Below are 26721 nucleotides of genomic sequence, written 5' to 3'. Positions count from 1 at the left end.
AGGAGACCTGCAGAGTATACCCTCAGTTGGTTTTTGTCTTGGTGGAAAAATGTCTTCAGACAGTCTGTTCTCTTAGACTTTCTAAGGATTCAGACAATGTAACATTTTGATTGAAAACTCATCCTAATTTCCATCCTTAATCAGTAAGAGTCCAGCCATTCTCATACACAAGTTGCTTCTCTTTATTAACTATACAAGCATACATTACACAAGATGCCTCCTGTACCTAGCTAGTTAATAAACAATTCCTTGCTTCATTGAAGAAGCCCCTGATCCACCTTATTTTTTGGTGATCTGTTGGCATGCTTCAGTGTATAAATTCAGTGTAAGATGTTTTATTCTACAACCACCTTTAGAGGCTCCTAATTTATTTAAACAGACAAGAGAAATGTACACAGACCATTGCTGGTTCTTGAATGAAATGCCACATGATAAGCACTAAACTTCAGAAATGAAGATAACCCTCATACATTGATGCTCAACTGCTTTTGGTACACTCAAAGAAGCATATCAAACTCAAAGACTTATTTTATACAGATTTAAGGCCTGGAAAAGCAAGAGTAAAAGCCCTGTTCTGAACTTCTAAATATAACTCATAATTAAGATATGGAGACATTATTTGGTTAGATAGGAGCAGACTGGGGAGGAAGCGTTCCTCCTGCTGCGAGGGAAAGATCAGATTTGTGACCACCTGCAGAGCCTGAACATCCGAAAGTCTAGAATACCAGTAAGATACATCCTGGCGGAATTAGCTGATGTAGTCATCAATCCACTCACAATGATATTTAAAAAGTCGTGGCAATGAGGTGAAGCCCCTGGTGACTGGAAAAAAAAGGCAATATCACACCCATTTTTAAGAAGGGTAAAAAGGATGACCTCAGAAACTACCAACTTGTCGGTCTCGCCTCAGGGCCAGGAAAGATCACAGAGCAGGTCCTCCTGGAAGCTATGCTAAGGCATGTAGAAGATAGAGAAGTGATATGGGAGAACCAGCATGGTTTCACTGAGGGCTAATCCTGTTTGACCAACCTAGTGGTCTTTTATGATGGTGTCACTGCATCAGTGGACAAGGCAAAAGCCACTGATCTCATCTACCTGGACTTCATAAGACCTTTGACGCAGTACCCCACAACAGCCTACTCTCAAAATTGGAAAGACATGGATTTGATGACTGGGCTGTTCAATGGACAAAGAACTGGCTGCAGGATCAAGCCCAGAGGGTGGTGGTCAATAGCTCAATATCTGGATGGAGACCAATGACAAGTGGTGCCCCACAAGGGTCAGTGCTGGGACCAATATTCTTTAAAATCTTCACTGACACTGACAGCATGGTCAGCTGCATCTTCAGCAAGTTTACTGATGACACCAAGCTGCAAGGTGCTGTCAACACACCCAAGAGACAGGATACCATCCAGAAGGACCTAGACAGGTTTGAACAGTTAGCCCAGGTGAAGCTCATGAGATTCAGCAAACTGAAGTGCAAAGTCTAGTACCTGGGTCAAGGCAAACCTCACCACCAATACAAGGTGGGAGATGAAAGGATTGAGGGCAGGCCTACCAAAAAAAGGATACTGATGAGAAGCTGGATGTGAGGCAGCAATGTGCCCTTACAGCCAGAAAGCCAAGCCTGGGCTGCATCAGAAGAAACATGTACAGCAGGCTGAGGGAGGTGATCCTGTCTCTCTGCCTGGCAGATGCCTCACCTGAAGTACAGCATCCAGATGTGGAGTCCTCAGTAGAGGAAAAAACACTGATCTGTGCAACTGCATTCAGAGAAAAGCCTCAAAAATGATCCGAGGGATGGAACCTCTCCTATAAGGATAGATTGAAAGAGCTGTTCAGCCTGGAGAAGACAAGGCTCCAAGGTGACCCAATAGTCACCCTTTAATACCTGAAGGGGAGCTACAGGAAAGAACAGATTCTTTAAAGGATCTATTATAATAGGACAAGAGGAAAGAGTTTCAAGCTTAAAGAGGGTAGAGTTAGGTTGGACATAAAAAAAAAAAAAAAGTATTTTACAGTGAGGGCGGTGAAGCACTGGAACAGGTTGCCAGGAGATGTGGTGGATGCCCCATTCCTGTAGACAAGTCAAGGTCACGCTGGACCAGCTTCTGGGCAACCAGATCTAGCTGTGAATGTTCCTGTTCATTGCAGGGGAGTTGGACTATATGATCCAGTTAGAGCTATTCACACTAACGCCTCATGCTTCATATACAACATCGATCTGAAATGCATGCCATCTATTTTCCCAGTGCTGCTGGCTTATTCTACATTGTAAATCAGGAGAGAAAGTAGTTTCAGAGGTTGTAATTTTTTGTCATTTAAGACAGTTTAGTTAATGAATTTCCACAGTGTCTGAAGGAGTAGTAATTTTAAAATGAAATCCAAACAGATCATAAATTAAACAATATCCAAGTCTTTGTTAAAGATACCTTCTTTGCCTTTTTGTCTCTTGGAAAGATAATGAATGCTCCAAAACATACACAGTGTTAAAAAAAAAAAAATCATGAAAACTATTAAGAAGTCTCTCTAGAATAATAAAAGTTCCTTTAACAACCTTTAAAATTGTACCAGATTTGTATACAATACAATCCATACTATGACTGGATTGTTTTAGTGTAGTAATGCACAGTACAAAATGATCACTAAAAAATTTGTTAACTATAATAAACAACAGAGCAGCTAAGGAAGAATGAGAAGGCCAGAGTTTAGTAAATACTATCCTTAAAAAATAGTTTTTATAAATAAAGGTCTGACTGGCATACCAGAAAGACCCCAGAAAAAGAGGCCTCTCCAGTACTCATTCAAAAACATCCATCAGTTAAAATAAATAGAAGAATTCCTCCCCAAAAGCCAATTTGTTAGTTTGTAAAAAATGCATAAAATGAGTTAATTTAACAGCGGTTTTCCCTGATTTCCCATATTTTAATTCTAATTCTTTCTCCTGTGTTTAATGTAGTTTCATAACTTTTTCCTGATATACAAATATATTTCTCCTGTATCTTTAATCATCATTTGAACTGTCTTATCCAAACAAAAAACATAGAACCATGACATTTTGACACTGGAAGTCCTGCCTAATGGAAGGACAAGGCTTGAGAAACAGAAGATGGATAGCATCTTTGAACATAACAGCACACAGCATGTGGTAATTTTCAGTTAGTCAGGAAGACAGATCTCACAGAAAGCTTGCATATGTCTTGCAAAGTAAATCGTCATACACAGTCTCACATTTTAGTTGTCAAGATGCACCTTTCAGTATTCAACCTTTTCCAAAATAATTTGATGTTAACTCAGTTCTGTGGCTTTCAGTAATTTACATAAAATGCTTGAATTATACATAAACTAGAAATAACAAAGTCTTAACAATATTCAAGAAGCCAATAGCAATTTTCAAAGTTCAAACTTATCTACTGTATATATAGTGACATGAGGCTCAGACCACATTTTCTATTTGAACATCAGTATTATCAATAGACATGATAAGGGTGAATACCACACAGAAAAACACAGCAACATACCTTTGCTATTTACAAATAACTGGCAAATCCTCCTAATTCACCATGTCTAAGAAAGCACAAGAGAAAGCTGAACTACTGTATTTGCTGCCAGTGAGTATTTTTACACATAAAATTGGCCAAACTGTACTTGAAGTGGCCAAGAGAACTTTTAGCACTAATACCAACCACAGATCATAGCTTAGGTATCTAATGTCTCTAGATCTCAGATAATGCCAAAAAGATGACCATTCAAAAAAAATTTCTGTTGCACTCATCTGTAAGGAAAGAGGAAATACTAAAGACCAAATTACACAGAAAAAAAACTGTGCACCTTTGTCACTGACGCTGAAAAAACTCATTATGTACATACTCTCATTGTTAAAAGTTCTCAATAAAATATTCAAATTCCCTGTTGGTACTTCTGCGCATTTTCCCTCTTCCTTCTATTGAGCACCACCTTAAGACGAGTCTGACTTCCATTTTCTCTGTAACATCCCAGAAGGCAGCCAACAGCAATGAGATCCTATCTTTTTTCCTCCTAAGATCTAGCCACCTCGCATCTTTCTACCTCTGCTCACATGCCTTGCATATTGTTTTCCAGTTAACAGACAATACAGAAGTCTTATACGTTATAATAGCTGAAGAATACAATTTCTTCTTCAGTCACATCCAACCGCTTTAGCTTGAGAAGCTACAGAATTTCAACCCGCTTAATGCTGTTTAGTGTGGCTTTTGGTTTTGTTTGGCTTTTGTTTTGAAAGAAGAAAAGCATTTCTTTGGGGTAAAAAGGAGAAAATGCCAGGATTTGATTTTATTTTCATTCCAACACAAAACACGAAACATTCAGAAAGAACACAAAAAGAGATCCAAAACTGGTGACAGTGTAATGGTTCCCAGTCATACTCCAATCATTTTAAACATCTGAGCTTTATAACAAAATTCTAACTAAAGCCACATGAAATGCTGGCAATGAGCGCAAGCCTTATATTTTACTTCAGGAACATTCTGCAATATTCCTTACATTTCCACAAGATTTTGAACATTTTAAGTTCCTCTGTACCAGATTAAGACTTTCAATCATTCACATTAGGTCTGTATATTGTACTGGGATATCCCTCACAATTATTTACACCTTCTCTAATCTCCAATGAAATATCAGCAGCTCCCCAGATCATTTGAACCCTGCAAATGTCACATTCTTCTTCCAACATGAATTAATGCATACAACATGGAAAACATGACCATCAAGCAACATGACTAGCATTTAACTCTAGCAAATTTCTTAACTACTTATCTAGAATGGAAAATAAACCCAATATTGTTTTGCCCCCAACCCTCTCCCCACCTTATAAGGAAAAACACAGCAACAGGCTGAAAAGGTTTCTAGTCTTAGTCTCATTTTCTCACAGAAATGCAAACTTTCACTAAAGCCATTTTCACCAAAGATGTCCTTCATTAATATTTGCATTCAACAGAAAAATAATTCCCACAAGGCCATGCTATTTGGAACTACCCTGCAATAGCAAACGTCAGTTGTATTGACTCTCTCCACACCAGATAAGAACGTGGTCAGTTCTACTTAACTTCCTTAGTGAGAAAAAATTCTTATTCCATTTCATTCTTTCCTTTCTGAGAATAGCAATAATCCACCAAAATTTCAGAAATATTAGTGAAATTATATTCACATTGTTTCTACAGTTCTTGAATACATTCTATTGCTACTGAATGCTATAAGGCCTTCCCCTCATTCCCCATTCTTCCAGCACCAAGATTTACCTCCTTGTTCATCCCATTCGACAATTTTCACAAACCCTGAAGACTACCTAAGGCAGGTTAATTTGGTGAGTACTGAAGATACAAGAAGAACTGAGAATTACATATTTCATCATGATAGTTTTCTTTAAACATATAGATAGACATTCGGGTTTGACATAGATGTTGGTTTAGCTATACTCACTATATGCAGTTGCAGAAAATCACCGAGTCCAGGGGCGCTGTCAATCCGTACAAGAATGCCATCCTTCACTGTTGTGCTGAAGCCCACAGCAAGACGGTCAGTCCTTGTGCTTGGTCTGTCATTAGCTGGCCAGGTGTACAAGATGAGGCCTCCACTCTTCCCAAATATATACGTGGCACCAGCTAGAAAACAGAAAATTCAGAGACAAAAGCATTAATTACACACATCATTTATTTGTATACTCTGAAAATAATTCTATGGCTTCTAAAAGGAATATACACAAACATATGCTTTCATTAGTTGACTTGGTAAAAATCAAGATATTCCACTGACCATGCTACTGACAGCACATAGAAGGAATCAGGAAAATTAAGTAGATGATGAAAACATACTTCCACACTCTGGCCGGTAATAACTGAGACAATGTACACTAAATCCTCATTTGTGACAAATGACATTGTGAGCTCTCTGATATTGATAACATGCACCTTAAGGTGCACAAAATGGTTACTTAGACTACCCTCTCCTGCTTACTACATGCATTCTTCCTTCTATAAAGTCACAAGTTTCCCTTCAAGGAGCCATAACTCTGGAATGCTAGACTAGACTTTTTCTAATACAAGGAGGTATTAAGTTGAAGCTTTTTAAAAATCAGACAAATATATCTGTTCCTTCACCATTAGGCTTGCACTGTTAGACTCTGTGACAAAAACTCAATTTCTTCCTTGTGGAAGGTGTGTCTCTCACAGGAACATGGACAAAAGATGGATTACTTACTGAAAATATTTGCAAACATGTATGTATGTTATTCAGAATATCCTAATGCTCCTACATGCGTAACAGTGGAAGAATCACAAACAAATAAGCAACCATCTGCTTTTGGTATAAATCACTCCAGGCATTTTTACTGTATGAAACCTGCTGAAGTGTATTTTCAGGTTCTTAATGAAAGGCATTTCAGTTCCTAAATAAAGGCAAGCAGTCTGAGATAAAGTGAAGAGCTTATCAAGAATTGATTCCATTAGTGCTTAATATCATCCCAGACAGTGCTCGATAACACAACACTTGTGAAGGGTGAGGGAGAGAACACCACAGAAAAAAATCCCAATCAGAAATTGCTTCAGAAACATGGGATTTAGTTTCATTTGGGGATCCAAAGGGAACATTTGGCCTCTTGGAATCTGTCTTGTCTTCAGTTGAAGACTATTCATAGCTGAGGAGTTTTTCCAAAAATATTTAAGACTTTTGGATATCTACGACAGGTGTTTCTAGCACCACTTCTCTTTACAGTTAGCCTGGAAATTTGTTCCTTCACCTTGTGCTTTGTTTTGTATTTGTTAAAGTTTTTTTTTTTTCCTGGTTTATTTTTCAGACAACAGAAAACCTCCACAAAGCTGGACACTGTCCTCCACATTGACAGTGGGCAATCTCAGCGCAGCAACACATACAAGTGAGGAATTTCCACTGCAGATAAAGAAGCTGAGAAGCAGAAGTATTCAGAAACCACTTTCTCAGTTGTACTCAACACTGCAAGTTACGAGCAGGATTTTTATGACCCAGCCTCTGAGCCTCTTTGAAAACACAACCAAAATTGCCATCCTACATCCAAAATTTCAGGTGGCTCAGAAATGTGTCTCAATGTCCCAGCCACCAACTGCACCTGAGTTTGTAAGTACTATAACAACAGATCAGAAGCTACAAAATAGAAACCCAAACCGCTCAGCTCTCATTTCAGCATCAAGTATGAGAACTGCAGGAAGTGGAACTGCAGGAAGTACAGGAAAACTGGGTACAATTTTTGGTCAGAGAGAAACCACAACTAATGCTATTCTTAATCCCCCCAAGTGTACAAACCAGCAACGTGCATCCTGAAGAGAACAAGCGTAGTTACATGTAGAGACTGTATTGTACACTCTACACTTCATCTCTGCACTTACCCATAAAGCTACAGTGCTTCTAAAGCTGAATATTACATATTAGTGGAAATAATTGACACTTTGCCCTCATTTAAGTAGCTTCTTCTAGAAATCTCAACACACATTACCAGGGGAGCAAAAACTCAAGCACATACAAGGAAAATTTATAAATAGCTGACTCAATGACAGTGAAAATGTATCCACATTCTCATTATATGCATACCTACCAAAACATACCATCGGTAAACTCAAACAAATGTGTCTAAAGTCATAGTGAAGCAAGAAATTTCCCTCTTCTGAGTTAGAAGAACACAATAGCATAACGGAACTTTGAACACAATTTCATTTTCACAAAGATTAATTCTACAGACTGAACTCTGTTGATTCAGCTTTAGACTCAAGATGGGGAATATATAACATGCAAAATACATATAAAATACTTTCTTAAGTTTGTTTTAAAACCCATCCCACAACTGTATACGTTAACCCATCAAATTAGTTGGCAATGACTGGTAATTATCTAAAGCTTCTGCCATGGTCTGGGAAGTCAACTGCCCACCATAAACTACGTAACAAATATCCTCCTTCAATTCATTAGCTTGTTCTTAAAGTTGTGTGCTGCATTATAGACTAAAACAAGGCACAGCAGTTCGCTAAGTAAAGCAAGATGAGTTTATTTATTGTTAATGAACTCATGGATTAAGATTTGCTTTCCAAACTATTCTCACTTGAATTCCAAGCAGGTTTATATGCAAAGAGAAACTTCTGCAGTATTTATAGAAAGACAGATGATTTTGTTGCCTCTCTAAGAGCCATTTCGATGCAGGTAGAGCATGTCAGAGCTCCTGTGAATGCCAATTATAACCAATTATGTCTTCATAGGCCTGTCATGGGACTTAACTGATTAAGAGAGCTCTTTTTTCCCCTTAAAGAGAAAGGTTTCATTTCTAGGCTTATCTTGATGATATTCAGTACAATCAGACAACAACCGAAAGATCGCTAGCTAAGTTAACCTGATAACAGAAAGCTGATGGCTTGCAGTTGTTTCCTTATTCAAAGAATGGTGTGAATTGGAAGGGACTTGAGATCATCTAGTTCTAACCCCCCTGCTATAGGCAGAGACACCTCCCTCTAGACCAAGTTGCTTAAGACCCCACCCTGGCCTTAAATGCTTCCAGGAGGGGGGCATTCACAACCTCACTGGACCACCTGTTCCAGTGTTTCACCACCCTCACAGTAAAGATACCTTCCTGATATCTAGTCTAAATCTATACTTTCCAGTTTAAAGCCATTTCCCCTCATCCTGTCACTACATGCCCTTATAGCTCCCTTATATAAGCTCCCCAACTTTCCTGTAGGCCACTGTCAGGTACTGGAAGGGGAGCGGGGGAGTGGAAATAATTGATATTGTCCGTATCAAAGCTACTTGCATAATAATAGCTGGCCTAATTAACTTATCTATGTGTGTATATCTATGAATGCACAACTATTTGTTGGTTACATCAATATCCCCTTCCCTTCCCTGAGGCTAGTCAGGATGTGCATTGCCTTGTTTGGAAGCTGATAGCATGTTAACATTACACCAAAAACATTTTCCCCAGGAGTATGAACAGAATAGTGAGTGTAGGCTAAACATGAAGTACAGACATTAAGTAAAAACTGGGAAGGAAGGATGATCAGAGTTACTACTACAGAGCTATCACGTTAGGAAAAAATACTTTAAAAACCCAAAGATTTTATTTGAATGCTTCTATTTGACTGTAACAGCTGACTTTATGGAGTTTGAAACAAGATAACTGAACAAGACAAAAAGTAGAATAACAGCTCTAGACTTCAGAAGGGGAGATTTCAACTCTATTACAGCATGACAAGACCACACAATTCTTGATTGGCCTTGTTTAAGTTAGAACAGATGAGCAGGTTGGACTAGTTTACCTCCAGAAATTCCTTCCAAACTTCAATAATTATACTTTCTTTGTTGTGCAGTATACAACTGCAGACTAATTAAGTAAAAGGAGAGTTAAAACAACTGATGAAATTATGGTCTGTTCAGCTTCAGATCCTCTTGCTGTACCTCAGCTTTGTTACATACTCCTTTATTGCACAAGGGCATGCATTTCTTTCCCCCAAAGGTATTCTCTATTCAAGACTGACAATTGATAATAGAGTGTTAATGAGCATCTACTTTATATTTAGTTTTTCCTCATTGTTCAAGGCTTAGTTATATGCCTCATTTCATAACCAACTCCAAAACTCCAACTACACCCTGGAAACACGGAATTCTGAGAGGCCGATTAACTCTACGGTATTTATTTTTTCCCTGTTTCCACTGAATTGCTTATACTTCATTAACAAAATTGTGCACAGAGTTATTTCCCTACTCAGTTGTGAGAAATCCCATTTCTCACAGTGCCCTAGGCCACATTTCCTGTATTAGGTGAAGAATATGCTCAGCTACCGTGCTGCAATTTTGCACACAAAATTTGGAGGTCAGAGAAAACAAGAACTAAGTAGGTTGCTCTGAAAGTAATGCTTCTTATTTCCATGAAAACTTTTTACAGATACTATTACAAAGATCACAATAACAATATTTGGTAGAACAAATTCTCAGCTACAAAACATTAGTTTTCAACAGTCACTACTCTTAGCTATTCACTGCATTTTTGCCAGCAATAAACAAGAGGCTGAATGACCCACTCAAAAACAAAACAACTACACCAACAGAGGTGCCCTACACTCACCACTGCTGAAATACAATACCTATTGTTTCACTGTGCTAAAATTTGTTCTTTGGTCTCCATAGATTTGCAGTCAGTGCACACCAATTTTTCTACATGGATAAATCCGGTGACACACCTTTGCTTCATACACATACTCCCATGTCAGATTACTTTTGTCAGTCAGATTGCCTCTCTGCTGCCATCTGTCACACAGCAACAGCGTGTAATGGAATGCTATCGGGAAAGTTTAGTCTCTACTGCCATACCACCCGCATCCACCTCTGACATCAAGGGCCAACATAATAAAATAGGAGGCATTAATTTCAGAGCAGCCAAATTTAAGACAAAAAAACTCATCACAATTTCTAACAAGAATTATCAGCAGTTATAATCCATAGCAAGAAAAACCTCTGTTGTGTTAAGGAAATATTTACTAGAAGTTAGCACTACCACCTTTAATTTTAAACCACTGATCACTTTTTCTAATAACCATTCTAAACTTTCAAAACATATCTTAAGGAAGAGTGCCTTTCAATCAGTGCAGAAGAACTGCAGCAGCTCTATACTGCCTAGAATTAATCCCATAAACGTGGCAGACTTGTTCTCCACTGCTTACACAAGATACAACTTCTCTCACATACCTGGATCCTGCAAGCCTCCTGATGTTAAATAAAAACATTCTCTATTTGCATCCACTAAGTCATTTTGTCAGCAGTCCATTTTCTGAGCTACGCCACAACTCCAACACACTCCTAACTCACTGCGGCTAGGAAAATGCAATGTTTGACAGATACTACAGCCCGCAAACTACAGTAGCAACAGCACATTGGGATGCAAGTATGAGTTTAATGGACTATGAAGAATATGGTTCTAATTTTTACAACCAGAAAGTACTTCTAGCATTAAAATACTTAAATATTCAGGCCAATTTAAATGTTGTAATAATCATTGGAGTTAACAGAACAAAATTTACCGGGATCCCACTTTCCTTCACAATGACATTGTCACAGGCAAAACTATCTCAACTGGTATAATTTCACTTACCTTTTTTGACAACTAACAAACTTTTAATTAATGATTCAAGCATAAGGAGATAAAGACAACAAATAATTAAATGAATGCTTCAGTGTGGGGAAAGGGGAGGAGAGGTACATTCCTGAAGTGCTGGTCTGCACAGGCCTTCCTAGTGCCTTACACTTCACACCCCAGGGATGCCTGATTTTCTGTGACTTGATAACACACATGGAGAAACTGAAACCTAGACAAAAGCATATTCATCAGAAGCAAAGTTTCGCTGCTCCTTCTACTAAAGGCCCTCACTCTGGCACTTACCAGTCCACTGCCCTAGTTCCTGCCTTCCCCAGTCCTCAAGTTTGAAAGGTCTACTAATGCAAACACCTGCTTAATAAGAAGGGTTGAAAAAGTTTACAGGGAGTTAATCATCATAATCTCGTTCACTTGACTATTCTGTCACAGAATCCTTCATAGCAAAAAATGAAGACAGATCTGATATTTCTTATTTAATAACTGCTAAAATACACTTATTTATTAAGGAGTTTTAAATTGCCTATGAAGTAAACAATGCCATGAGAAAATGCAAAGCTTCCTGTCTCAAAAAAAGCAAGCTTCTGTTCACAAAAAGAGTTCACATGAACAAGCTTTTTCCTCTCAGGATATTCACCTGTCTCTTGACAAACCCTCTAAGACCCAGATTGAATACTATATCCATCTTATTTCTCATGTATTGATGTGAAACAAATTTTATTTCCACCTTTAAAATATGAAGATGCTTCCATAGAAAAAGAAGGAGGAGTTCAGAAATCTGCAAGACTAACACGAAATGGAAGCAGCAATTTGGATCATGCCTTCCCTCTTTGTCTTTTTTAATGACAGCAAATTAATGAGTCACTTTCCTCTCAGTATGTGTGCATCAGCCAGCAATTGAATCAGACAGTATGCTGCTTCTTATTAGTTACACTGTATTAAAAAGATGAGAAGAAAAGAGGGGGGAGGAAGGAAGTTTTCCTTTAACTACTGAACAGTCCAAGATAGCTTACACTCTATGAATTTCACCTAAATTCAAGATAGTGGGAATACTGACTTTTCTCCCGATCTGAATTTGTAGTGGGGATGTTTGCCATCTCAGAAGGAATGCAACTGAATGCTGCTGACTGAAATGGACCCAAGATGATCAAAGACATATCAACTTAAACATAACAGATTACAACCAGGAAATAACCTTAATGATTTTATTTACTTAAAAATGTGTCAACTAGTTCATTGTCATGTCTTCAGTATAACTATGATCTTAAGCAGACAGCCAGAGAAAATTAAGTAGCTTGCTCTGTTCTTAAAGTACCCACCCAGACTGAGCCCTTTTAGCAATTGATTCAGCCCACTGGGATTTGTTTATCAGTAATCGGACCTCATTCTAAAGTACTTATCCAGTCTCCCCCTGAAAGTACTGAAAGTTTTGCATTCAAAATAATGGCTTACAAACCTTTATAGCAGTAGCTTACATAATTCTGCCACTTATGTAGTGAATTGTACACCAGATACCATGTATACCATGTGCCCCATCAAAGGTCTTCTGACAGCAGCTTGCACTGTACTAAGATGACTACAGCCAGTAGACAAAGTAACTATTTTCCTTTAATCAGTGCTTGAGTGACTGCAGCTAGTAGAATGAATCCAGTTTTGGAGGCTCTAATTGAAGACAGGAATTGACAAACTGAAGTTCAGTGAAGTCCACAAAAGCTGTCAAGGAGACTGAAGCCCATCTTGTGAGGAGAATCAAGCTTATTCAGCTCAGAGAAGACAACTTCAAAGGGACTTAAGGGCAATCTCAAAGCACCTGCATTGAGGCTTATGAGAAGATAAAGCTAAGCTCTTAATTGGTGAACAGCTTAAGAAGAAAAAGCAACGGACACTGTTTGAAATAAGAGATTCTGACTTCACACAGTAGGGGAAAGGATGGACAGACAGTCAAAGAGATCATCCAAAGAGATTTAGTAGTCACCATGCATGGAGTACTCAACATGAGACAATATAAAACCCCAAGCAATCTGACCTGACCTCACAGATAACCCTGCTTAGAGCAAGGGTTTGAGATAAAGACTTTTTGTGGTCCGTTTCCAACCTGTTAATCATATGAACAATTACTTCCTTCATTCTTTATAGTTGCACTTTCTAAATAGACTGGCTGTTTACTTCTCTGACTGAATGACACAGTAATCTGTCCCTGTATTTACTCCCACAGTGTCAGACTTACCATGTAGACAGTTACACCTCCTAGCCCTCAAGTCCTCTCTTTCAACAGAGACCAGGTTAAGTCAACAAATTCAGCCTCCACAGCTTCAAGCAGACATATAACAGACATCAATCTAGAAAAGGTTCACAAGGGCAATCCCTCCAGGACTTTTCTGAGCACTGGAGCAAAAGAAAAAATATTCTACTAAAAACACACATTACTGATACAGAATTTGCTTTAGAGGAGAAAAAAAAAAAAAAAAAAAAGAGAACAAGCCAAAAGAGAAAAAAAGAAATTACCAATACTACAATTGAAAAATGAAATATGAAATTTGCTGAGTAGAAGTGCCCAGAAAACAGTGTCCAGTTACTCTGATTCTTGCAAGACTGGTCTAGGAGCAAATATCAGGGACAAAAGGTCACCTACTATCTGAAGATAGACTTCATTAGGTCCAGCTGTGACTAAATTCAGTAAAGGTAGATGGAAGTACTTAGTTGCATTCTGCTGCCAAAGAGAAGTTGGAATCTGAATGTGAGTTCTTATTTCTTGGCATTTCCTAATAAAACAGCCCACAGAGTGAATGCCCTTGGAGAAACCTAGAAGGCAGTGTGCCAAAGGAGCTGAACTCAGAGATTGCTGTTAGCAGACAAAAGCACAGTAGGATTCATAGCACATTTGGGGCCTGAAGTGAGAACAGGTATGTTAGTTTATTACAGTACCTTTAAAGAATCTGAATGATAAGAAAATGGCCTAGGTACAGCTCATGTTGAACAGAAGCTGAAGTGCTACAACTGACCACAGGCAAGTCAGCCCTTCTCTAAAAAAAATCTCTTTAGTTTTGATCCTTAAACTGCGTCTTATTGTATTAAAACAAAGTATAAGGAGAAAATAGAAGTACAAACACAATCACTGTTTTTTCACTTCCATTTACTCATCTCATGAGTCTTTAAGAAAGACAACAATCTAGCTTGCAGACCACAAGGTTTTGCTTAAACATAGGTAAATCCTCAACCATCCTTACAAATCTGTTTGCATTTCCACTGTCACAGGTAATAGATCAATAAATAGAATTTACATTTATGGTCTCCACAGCAGGAGATCAAAACCCAATCTTTCAAGCTTGAATGCTGACAAGGGCTGGACTCAAAAATACTAGCTATTGGATATTCCCCAGAGCCACAGAAAGTAGCTAAATCACTTAAGTTAACAGCACAGCTAAGAATATGAAGCAGGTTTTCCAAGGTTTAACTTGCTGACCATTAGCATTTCAGTTCAGATCAGAAGCATGTTACCAAAATCATTGAATTCCATTCTGAAAACCCACTCTCATGCTGCTTATTATATCAAACAAACCAGTCCTTTATAACTAAATTGAACTGATTTGGCCTCCCAAGGAAACCTAAGCTAAGGGTTCTGAGCTTTTTTTTTTTTTTAAACTTCACATCAAATATAACATCCCAACACAACTACTGGAAAGCCAGCAAGAGAAGAAATTTATGTTTCGAAGCTCACCTGCCCCCATAGTGTCTTCAACCTTTCCCCAAGGTTGCATAGTTGGAATGTAAAAACAACTATTCAGAGCCGACAGCACAACACAAAAGTCTTTCCATCAACAACATACATCTTCTCTTAAAGTTTTTTTCCTCTCTTCTCACTACTACAAAAGAACAGGCACCAGTAGGAGAGGTGGACATACGTGAGCATTATACAGGCAATCTCTTTAAAAGGTATTCTACCAAAGTAAAAGGCAAGCATAATGGTTGTTTAATCATTCTCACCATGAAGTGCCAATTCTTTAGTCTCTTATGACATTCATGAATGATGCAGAGGGCTGGCATGATGAATGCAGAGCAATTCCAACTGACAGATACTTTCAGAAAATTTATATCCCTCCTGCACTCCCAGGACAAAAGGACTCTTGAGCTGAGTTATCATTTGTTCCATGAGAGGATTTACAGTCTTGCCAGTAACTCCTTTTACCTTCACCTATAAAACATTTATTTTGATATACTGATTGTGACCATTCAAGAACAATTGTATCTGAAGAAAGTCAGCTAGGGAGAGAAAAAGCACTGTGGTTCTGAGTAACTTATTCACCTTGACCTAGGACTTAGTTCTCCTCAACCAGTTTGCTTTGTCTTTGGTATCAGCTCTTTCCCAGTATCCTCTGCTGCTCCCATTGCAATTATAATATCACTCAAGGGAGATATCTAATATCCCATGCCTGACTACCTTTCTTTTCAGGGTAAAATATGAAGTTAAGCAGCAAAAAAAAAAAAAAAAAAAAAATTATTTCACCAGAAAACAGCTTTGCAAGGCATCAGTTTTCACACCACACTATTTTCACACTGTAACTTACAGCCATGGGTTTTCAGTGTCAGAGCTGTACCCAGGCCTCATCTGGAGGAGCAGACTGATACAGGCACACAACATCACAGCCCAGCAGCACAGGATAGCTAAGATGTTCCTACTGCTATTATGAACACATCATCAAATAGATTGTGCAGTGTATTTTTGCCTGCAAAAGGCCAACACTTCTTCCCTCTGGCAGAGGATACCAAGGGCTCTTACAGTTTTGATATTCATCCACTCAAAGCTTTTCTGCCACTGTGCTTTCTTCAAAAGCTCAGCAGTTAAAATTTAGACTGTGAAACGCATCTCAGATGCCTAGAGTTCCTAGCCTTCAGCTTCACGGAGCAATATCCTCACTTGTGTGGTTTGAAAGGGTCACTTGTATACTGAAAGGGCTGTGGGCTGGCCACATCTAACGATAACAGCAATTTCTCTGTGCTTCATTTTGAAAGTATTAGGTGATTTCAGGCACAGAAACAATAAGTTTCTATGAATATTACAGATAATACCCATAGCATCCTTACAAAAAAAAAAGTTATTTTTTTAAAGTTTTATTCCTTTTTTTTTTTTTTTTTTTTTTTAACATTTTTGCACCTGCCTATAACAGTTGATTTTAAGTGCCTTGATACGTTCTACTCTTGTATAGGACTTCTATAAAATAAGGATAAATTACTTGACATGCCTTTAAAATTAGTTTATCATCACATTAAAAGGCATCACATCACAAACAATGCTACAGTAGACTACTAACATATGCAAGCCAAACACCTACCTAGACAAGGAGAATGGACTCAGTTACCTTTACAGCATTCAACGTTTATTAAGAAGTTTTAGAGAATCTAAATTAATAAGGCTGAGGAGGAGGCTAAAGCTGGGTGAACACCACCTCTTACTCTCATCAATAAATATTTCCTTCACTCAGATCATTTAAGTGCAACCCAACCACTATTTCATGGTCAATTGCCAGCTGTAGTCCCAAGTAAAGCACTGTTAACTCCCAAATAAGTGATCTAGTAACTAAGAGAAGAATGCTTTTTTGAGTTCACCTTCCAGATGCCAAAGGCACACAATACAACAGGAAGTTCAGTTTTGTGTCTCCTGAAGATGAGACGGAGGAGAAATCTCTCTCAAATAATCTAGAAAAATAAATACCAATATATCTTTTATTCTCTCCTGTGCTATGAATGCAAACTATTGATCTTTCTCTTGCTCTTTCATGCCTTTCACACACTTCAGTAATACAGAGGATTTTTTTCTTCATCCTTTCATCTCTAGTTCTGGAATATCTCTTAAGCTCTGCATTGAGGGTCACTCATTCTTCCTCAAACTGCAACACTTGCATCCTATAGGGCCCTACAGGTGACAGAGCATGCAGGTAGCACAATCACTTACCTCCTGACTTCTTTGGAGAGTGAAAAAAAAAGAAACTTTTAAAATCATACAGAAAAGCTCAACATCCTGCATTTGCCAACTTAATATCACTTACATTTTGTGTTCTAGAAACATCTTTCTGAATACAACATACAAATAGGATTTGGCCCAAGATAAAAAGTAACTTCCACTGTCTGCACTGAAGTACAATCAGCAGCAATGAACAACATTGATGACATTAGAAAACATAACTTCTTGTTCCTACTGAAAACAGAAATAACATAGGTCGCCTTCCTACAATTGCCTAGAAACAGAGAACCATAGAATAACTGGAGAAATATCTAGAAGTGATGTTGCTTTCCTCTCCTCCAACTTGAAGCAGAACTAATAAGGTTGCTTGGGGATTTACCCAGTTGAGTTGTGAATATCCCAAAGGAAGGGCATTCAACTAGTTCTCCAGTGTTTTATTACCTTAGTAATGAAACACAATTTTCAATATACCACCTTGTTTGTTGGTTCTACTGTTACTGTGGATCTCCAAGAAGAGACTTTTTCTATAAACTCTTATTTTGGCAGTTCAAGATAGCAGTACTACTCCTTCCCTCTTCCCCTGTTCTCTTGGACTCACCTCATATCACATTCTCCACACATTAGAGCAAGTCTGACAGAAGGCCACTATTGTCAGTATCCATCTAATTACTGTGAAGCCAAAATTTGGGTACAGCATTACAGATGTAGTCTCAAAAGTGCTGAGGGGAAGAATCCATCCCCTCAGTCTGCTGTCTGCACCCTTGTTAAGGCAGATGACTGTGAAGTTGGACACCACTGCCACAAGAAGGTTTAGGTTAGACATAAGGAAGAACTTTTTCCTCTCAGAGAGTGGTCAGATTCTGGAATGGCCTGCCCAGAGAGGAGGTAGAGTCACTGTCCCTGGCAGTTTTTAAGAGGCATATGGATGAGGAGCTGCGATACATGGTTTAGAGACTTGTGGTAGCAATGGTAATGGGAGGACAGTTGGACGAAATGATCCCGCAGGTCATTTCCAAGCTTGCAATTCTATGATTCGAGAACGTTGCTGACATATTCAAATTGTCATCCATCTTTTTCAAACTGCTGTTTTCCACTCGTTTGGCACGTAGTCTGTCCTGTTTCACAGGGATTCTCCACACCACATATAGAAACATTTGCTTTGGTCAGACTTCACGGGGCTGATGATGGCCTTGACTTGGGACTCTTGAGGTTCCTTTGAATCACAGCTGTGCCTACTAACTCATAAGCCTTTATCCATAAATTGGTATCATATGCAACACAGTTGAAAGTGCCTTCTGTCTCATCAAGAGCATCAACATATTAAATAGTGGTATCAGCCACTACCAAAGGATACCAAAATCATAGGCTGCCTGTTGGACCTTCTGCCAATAAACACAACCAATAGCCATTCTACTTTCCCCACACTACTGTCTACTTATCCAGTCTGTCTCTACCTGTTTGGCTATAGGTATACAGCTGCAGAAAATACCAAAACCTTGATCAAAGCCAGATTGAGGCAGTGACAAAGCCAGTCACTGTAGAAGGCAGTGAGGTTGGTCAGGCATAGAAAATTCACATTGGCTCTTCCATGTTAGTGTTTTCTTTTTTAGCTTCTAAGCTAATTCATTCTGAAATCATCTTAGCAGCTGAGGTTAGGTTGACTGACTTACAGTTTCCCAGTGTCCTTCTAGACTTCCTTGAAGATACGACATTTCTCTTTCCCCCTCCCAATCAAAATATACCATTAGTAACATTTTAATTTTTCTGTTTTTCACCTGCTTTCTCTGCATCTCACAACTTTATATCTTTATATCTTTCACATCTCACAGCTCATTATATACACTTAAGAACAAAGCAGCACAGCAAAGCTCTTGCATCTTAATATTTCCTCTATCACAGAAACAGTTTTCTCACTTAGAATGTACTACCCTCAATATTCCCATCAAAAATAGATCTAGATCTCCCCTTGTGACAATTCAGGAAATCACTTTCATAGATGCAAGTGTTACTTCATCTATTTAAGAAGATGAAAACATAAAGGGAAGCGCTTGCTTCAAGGTCTCACACTTAGTTCAAAGAGCAGAACCTGCTTCTGAGCTATGCAACACACCAAGTGTTACCAGTGTTCTGCATACAACAATGCCCTATTTTCTTGCAAATCCATAGAATTGTCTTCCTTAGAGTGGGAATAGGCCTAGAAACCCAGTTCATTCATCTGATCTTTTCCTCTTTCATTGTGACCACATCAAATGGTCTCTGATGTAGTACACTTGAAGCTATAGACTGGTCCTTCAGATTCATGTGTTCTTCCCCAGACCCAGCTCAGTTTTGTTTGACCTTCAGCAGAGAATAAGATTACTACAGAATTGTTGTGCTTTTCTGTAAGAAAATGCTTTTACAAGATACTCGCAAAGCCTACGGGAGCTGTGGTTTCTTCAGAGAAATTCTTTCACTGTGTCATTCTGACAACTACATCTTCCCTACAGTACTACTAAAAATAGTGAGATGTATATCTAGAAAAAAAATATACGTACATATCCAGAAAAAGCCAGTTTTCTTCTACAAGCCTCAGAAGTACAGGTCTCATTTTCAATTGTTCAAAGGTTCAACAGCAATTCCAAAAAGCAACTTCCACACATTGCAAATTTTGAAATACTTAAAGCACTTATTTCTTCCAATGTGCACTTTCCCTGTCACTTCTGCTAATTCTCAAAATTATTTCCATTCAAATAGGAGTCCCTGTATTTTATTCTCTCAATTTGATCCTTGAGTGAAGCCACAGAACAGTGACTTGGTAAAGCCACAGTAACTGCCACAAAAGACAAAACGTGAGGAAAAGCAGCAACATTTTGACTTCGTAACAAGTGTCAAAACAGAAAAACTAATCTCCAGCCAACAACTTAAAAACACAAGTTTTTTTGTAACTAAATGCATGTGTTCAATTACAGTTCTTCAAAATGGTAACTACTTGGAGCAAAATTCATATTCAAATACAGTACATTCTGTAAGCTAGTGATGAAATAAGGGAAAAAAGTCACTTGAAAAAACAAGTTGCTGCTAAGTTTTCTGCCTGTTATGTAACATAAAAAAATTCCCCCATTAAATACACTTTTCTGCAACAACATATTCCGCAAGTACACAGGATGGATCATTCTTTCATTGCAATCTTCACATATTACTGTCAGAATAGATCTATATCACACAGTGAAATGGTGTAATAGACCTTTCTGACCAGTTATTTTGGCATTAGACAGTCTACAGCAGTCAATTACAGTTATGGCAGAGAAAGTAGATTTTCTTAAAAGAAAAAAACAACAAAAACACAGAAGCTATACCACCCAGTGAGGAAAACAAAAAAAAGCCTAGAAACCCAACAAGCAATGCAACAGCTGTAAAATTCTACCTTTCAAGTTTGGTTGTTAAAATTTGCTGTAAAGTAATTGAAGACTGTCAAATTACCACAAGTTAATTGGCACTGCTATTGTTGTGGCTAAGCTACCCCAATAGTAATAATAATAATTTACAAAGAAATACACACAGATTGTTTGCAAGCAGATGCAAAAATAACTGCCTTGTGTTCTCACTGAGGATCAAGAAATCCAGATACTGAGCAACTATGACATTTCTGTATTCAGACAGTGATGACTCACAAAATTCTCAAATTCTTAATCACTGATGAACGGAGTTAGTATCTCAAGAATGCCAGTGAAAACAAACAAAAAAGCACTGGATTTTTTGTTGTTGTTGTTTTGTTTTACAGGAACAAAAAAAAAAAAAAAAAAAAAAAACAACAAAAGAACAGCATATAAATAAATTAAAGCTTGCCTTACAAATTCCAAAGGCACAAGTTTCAGATCCCATAGCAGTAGTAAATACACATGCTTCCCCAGCAGAAATACAAGAGCCACCTCCCAGACCAACTTTCAACAGCACATCAGCATCTTAAGTTTAAGAAAGCATACCTCTAAAATCATAGAACAAACCAAACTGGAAAGGACCCACAAAGATAGAGTTCAGCTCCTGCAATAATTTCCACATTTCCACTCAGCCCATACCTACATTTCCACTCAGCCCTTACTTTTGGATGTGGAGATTCATAACACTAAGTAAAATGTAACAGAAATGTATTTTACCTATAGTGAGCATAATAGCTTTTTTTTTTTTTTAAATAGAAGGGGAAAGGCTAGAGAAGTGTCTTCTTTCAAACAAATGGCAAAAATTCACTTTTTCTTCTCCAGCAACATTGGCATTGATTGTTTTTGCACTCATGTTTATCCCTCGTTCCTCCTACCCTTTGTTTACAGAAAGACTAATCCCAATGTTCCCATTACCACACCTCCCATAATTCATTTGTCTTTCTTCCTGTTTCTTACTATGATCATTCACATCGAGTTTCACATTAGAGTAGCATCTCCAGTATAGCAACTGAAATTAGTAATTTCTTAGTTCAGCACTGGCCAAGGGGATCCTGATGTACCAGGTCTTTTACCTGCCACCACTATACAAACACAATCTGGTCACCAGATTATACATGAATAACAATGAAATGTAGACATCTGAGGATTACTCATTTCTCCTCATCCACTGGAACTCAAATAATTAACATATCTAAATTTGCAAATAAAGATATAGATATCTGTTTATAAGCAATTGCATATATTATTCAGAAATAAAGGAATAACTGATGAGATTTTAAAAATCTCTATATTAAATGTATTGCTCATCTAAGGGAAGTTTGAAAGATGCAGACAGAGAGAAAAGAAAAACTTTCAAAATGGCACCAAAGCCAAACAGCTAGAAATTATGAACTAGAATTAGGATGGTAGATAGGAAGAGACGATAGTCAGCTGAGAAACAAGGACAAAAAAATAAGTGATGAACTCCCTCCATCAGTGAAAGTACTTCTTTCCAGCTAAGTACTTGCAATGGCCTGACAGGCTACTGTGCAGTGATCTCTGATGTAACAAAACATTTTGCTTCTTGCCAACAGTGAGACACAACGCTTCCTCACAGACTTTCATGTGACCTTCTCACTTCAAAGCTGTAATGCCTAAGCCTACCATCAAATTTTCTATTCACTTTTTCAAGAGACATGGAGAGACTGTCTTGCAGAAGTGCCTCAGGGCCCTGAAAATTCAGTGCCAACACTTGCTATTTCTGGTGACCAATGCATATTACTGTGTAACTACTGACATTTTATACATAACCTGTAACCATGGCATCCCAACACCATTCAGACGTGTATTTAAAGTTCTTTTCAAGAGCCAGTTCAAAGAACATCACCACTACTGTTTTTTTCCTCCATCCTTCCACCTTCCCCCCCTCACATCTGGAACCTTTTGCTTGGGGGCTTTTGTTTGATATAGGTATTGGTTTTACTGCTTTTTTTTCCTCCCCACTGATGTCTGCCAGAGGCATCACCATGGTGACTAAAAGACCTCCTGAGAGGATAACAAACCCTTAAAGTTTTCTTTCAGAGCAGTCTCCAGCTGTTGCTAACTTTATTCATTTATCTCTTCACAGCCTCAATTAGAGCAATTGTATCCTGGAACCCATTTCCTCCTCCCTCCTACTGAAAAGTCTTTGGTCCACTTGTCAATCAGCATCCGTGTTTTTCATTACTTGCTGGTAGCTCACAGAACAGCTTCCTTTCCCTGGCAAATTACTCCTAATCAATTTCTTCTCTGGTATCACCTCCTTAGCTCTTCCACACACAGGCACATACATAACCTTGCATGCTAGGAAGGGGCTAGGAACTTGGTGCCTGGGATACATTCCCAGGTTTGCTGTTAGTTTGTTCCAGGACAGCAGATGAGTTTCAGAGCCTCTCTCAAACCTTCTAGAAAGTAGGGAAGAAAAATACTTCTCTATCTTTACAGGGTGCTTTGAGAGACATCCAAAGAAGAATGCTTGATTACTTCAGGTGCAAAGTCTTTGGGCAAGGGTCAAACAGCTAAACATAGAGCATTAGTCAACACTGCAATATACTGATTGTTTGTCCACAGTGGACTTCCTAAAAACAATTTCCTAGATTTTAAATCAATTGCCTTATCAGACAAATCCTTTGCATCAACTCCTATTCCTCATCCTCTTCTCTTACACCAATAAACTGAAATGCCCAATATTGCAGAACAGTTTCATATTCTATACCCAGTGTGGGGGGGAAATATATATATATATATATATATATATATATATATATTCAGCACCACTCTGATGCATCATCTATGGAACTTTAATCACATTAAGTGAACCAGACTGCCTGATTCAAAGGCAGGAAAGACTGACATCATCATAAAGTGTGACTTGTACCAAGAAAGACCATTATAACTTGCTTTTCTGACAGGTGGATGTTGTTGCATCCTGCTATTTCAATATTTCTTAATATAAAGTCTATTATGTGGTTCTGTACTACTTCCCACACATCAGTTTAAAAGAAATGTGCTCTAAGGGAATTTATATATGTATTTCTATCTAAGTGTCTCCTCTGGTTTGAAGCTGTTGGCTCTAATGCTGTCAGGGAGGAATCGTAATTAGCTGTGAAAACACAAGTTTTTAAATAGTTTGTCAGAGTGCCAAAACACATTGAAAGCACAGGTGAATGCAGATTCAGACTCATCAACTGTTTCTAAGGGATGCAGAATATACAAGGGCACATTGCAAAGACTTACAGGTTTTTCTTTGCTAGTACATTTATAACTGCTGACACTGAGTTGACAGTTCTGAATAAGGATATCTGCTTGCAGGTTTATTACAAGGGGAAGTAGCCACAAAGGTTTCAACTATACAGTTTCCCGTATTTTTGCTACTGAGGTATGAAGTGCTTGGGCTGAGAACTGAAGTTTGCCTTTGAATTGTGTTCACTCCTGTTTTTCCCAGGTGAAGTTATCAAGAAGATGAGCAAAGTCTTAAGTGGTAATCAGAGCTGACAAACAGATGCTGGACATACCAGCTTTTGCCTCTGTTCTGCACAGACACAGCAGTAGGCCTTCAAGGGCCAATGCACTGTTGTGGAGTAGATCTTCTGACTCCTCATCTTTAGGTTTTCACTCTCTGTCCTACAGAGCATAGAGCTCTAGGCTGAACACAAAGATCAGAATTAGGAACATTATTGTGTATTCATACTTTTTTCTGAGGTGGGACTGAAAACAAACCACTATCTTACATTAATAAGAAAATATTTCTGGTCACTTTGTCACAATAACTGAAAGAACAAGCTGCAACCCCTTAATTTTCTTCTTCTTTAAGTACTCAGAAGCCCATAGTATATTTGTGTGTAATAGTAAGCATATGACAAGCGTAAAGAATTATTACAGATAAGCCGTATATCAGAGTTCTAGTTGGGGAAAATTCTTTGTACTAACATCCCCAGAGACACAAGCCTGTCCAAACAGTAAGTAACATCTCATTTGGAATTAAAGGGAAAAAGAAATAATAGATACTTTTTCAAATCTACATTGGCACATAAAGAAACAGCCTGAAACTATTCATTAAAGGACAACGAATGACTCCCCCAAATCTTTAATAAAAAATGTGTTCAGAAACAGAATCTGACCTTATAATTTAGATGAAGTGTTCTGTTGTCTCTCCTTCCTACTCAGAAAACAATTATCACAGATAATAATGAAATCTCATAATATAGTTATTCCAATAGACATACTATCACACACATGCACACAGCGATCTTGAATGAGATCATCCAAAAAAATACAACTAGCAATGAACAGACAAAATTTATGATTCCTTTCTGCTATCTGTTTGTAGTGACTCCAGACACCAAATATAGCTCCAGTCTCATTCCAGCACTCCCAAAAAGTTTTAATACAGCAACTCACTCACCCAGCAACATTCTATTAAAGTAAATTCCAATACAGCTTCAGATTTCACCTTATGTGTCTTTATTAAGAATACCTGCACGACGCTGTCTCTGTAAATCGTGATATTATCTCCAACCTCTAGTCATAACACTGTGCAATTTGTATTTTTATGTTTCACTGTGCTTAAGAAGAATAAATATCTTCATTTGACAGTCAGGGAAGAAGGAACTCACTATTCCACAGCTCCAGAAGAACCTGCAGTTCCAAGTAGGTTACATAAGAACTGCAGAAACACAGCACATCTTTGGCTCTACATGACTTATCAAGCACCACAAACTCAGTGACACAGCAAAGAATTCAGGATTTCCAGCTATCACTGACGTTCCTTCTTAAGTCTTCTCCCTCTGCATACAATCAATAGGACCTCTGCTGCTCTTTAACTTATCTCAGAAGCAGCTTCACCTCACAGGGAGTAAATAAATTTCTCCTGACCTACCACTAACAAGAAACCTAAGCAAAGCTGCTACAACAGCCTGATGTTCGAGTTCTCTTTGTTTAAAACAGTATAATAACATCACAGTGGGTTTTTTCTTTTTTAAGAGAAAAAACTAACAAACATTCAGTAACAAAGAGCAGCGTGGGGATGGGACATAAAGCATACACACAAACAAAACCTAAGACACTTGACACTTATGATTCAGTGGGTAGTAATTTGTTCACAATAACTGCAATGCAGATCCTCAACCACTGCTCCCTGCAGCAGACTGGGAGACCCGAGATAGCTTCACACCAAGGCAATGTATCTTACTACATGGATCCACGTCAGGTCCTACAATTGCAGTCTCTCCTTAAGAATTAGCAGAAGCTTAGGCATTGTTCCACAATTACAAAAATTGCAGTCAAAAATATGCTGCTCAAGAGTAGAAAGGGTGCATACAAAAGTGCACTGAACTGGAAACAAAGCCGCAGAGCCCTGCAGCAAAATGGTCAGTAACATCTAATTAGTTGCTGCTGAACTCAGAGTTATTTTAACTGAAATTTTTCCTTTTAGACTCATTTGTACAGATTTTCATTAGAGTACAATAACTTCTGTTTTTTTCTCCAAATCAGAGCAGAAAATGAATTTGTGGTATGTTTACAAGATGTTCACACATTTGTACGAGGGTTGCTCCATAAGTAATGCCTCCTATTTCATTATGTTGGTCTACAACATCAGAGGCAGATGTTGTGGTATGGCAGTAGAGGTTCTACCTCCCCACCAATAGTCCATTACATATTGCTGCTGTGTGACAGACGGCAACAGAGGGGCAGTCTGACAGAATGCCATCTGATGTGGAAGTGCAGACAAAATAAAGGCATGGCATCAAATTCCTCCATCCACAAAAAATGGCACTCTCTAACATTCATCAACACTCGTTGAACATTTACAGATAGCAAACAGTAGTTGTGAACACCATAACGGTGTAAGTGGTGCTCTCCAGCAGTAGCAACTGCATCAGTGGGTCACCTCTACTGGTGCAGGCTGTCACAAGCCCAGCATTAAGGCTCTTGCTCATTGCTAGCAAAAATGCATAGCTAATGGTGGTGATTATGTTGCAAAACAGTGTTTTGTAGCTGAGCATTTGCTCAATCAGTTAGTGTTATTGTCCTCTTTGTATCTGCTGTAGTTTCCATGGAAATTAATAGGAGACATTAGTTTTGGAGCACCTGTGACATACATAAGGCTCAACTACTGGTTCCGGGTTTCCTTCTGTAGCCCCAGATTAGAAATCTCCAAAGAAACTTCTGCTGTTGTTTACTCAGGATAG

General features: G+C 38.3%; 1 protein-coding gene across 8 annotated transcripts in view; it reads right to left on the bottom strand.

Moving 5' to 3' along the window:
• NRXN3 (neurexin 3) overlaps positions 1-26721 on the bottom strand; it is an 891513-nt gene that overhangs the window by 229737 nt on the left and 635055 nt on the right. For all 8 annotated transcript variants that reach the window (XM_042869951.1, XM_042869967.1, XM_042869941.1 and 5 more), the window contains one exon: positions 5458-5639. In XM_042869951.1, coding sequence (XP_042725885.1) covers positions 5458-5639 — 182 coding nt within the window. The remainder of the gene's footprint in view (positions 1-5457; positions 5640-26721) is intronic.

Source organism: Lagopus leucura, unplaced genomic scaffold (genome assembly GCF_019238085.1).
Source record: "Lagopus leucura isolate 7727_CA_CO unplaced genomic scaffold, USGS_WTPT01 Super-Scaffold_1, whole genome shotgun sequence".
In the NCBI taxonomy this organism is placed as follows: Eukaryota; Metazoa; Chordata; class Aves; order Galliformes; family Phasianidae; genus Lagopus; species Lagopus leucura.
Note: the sequence above shows the minus strand (reverse complement) of the source record. Positions and strands in the feature narration are given on the sequence as shown.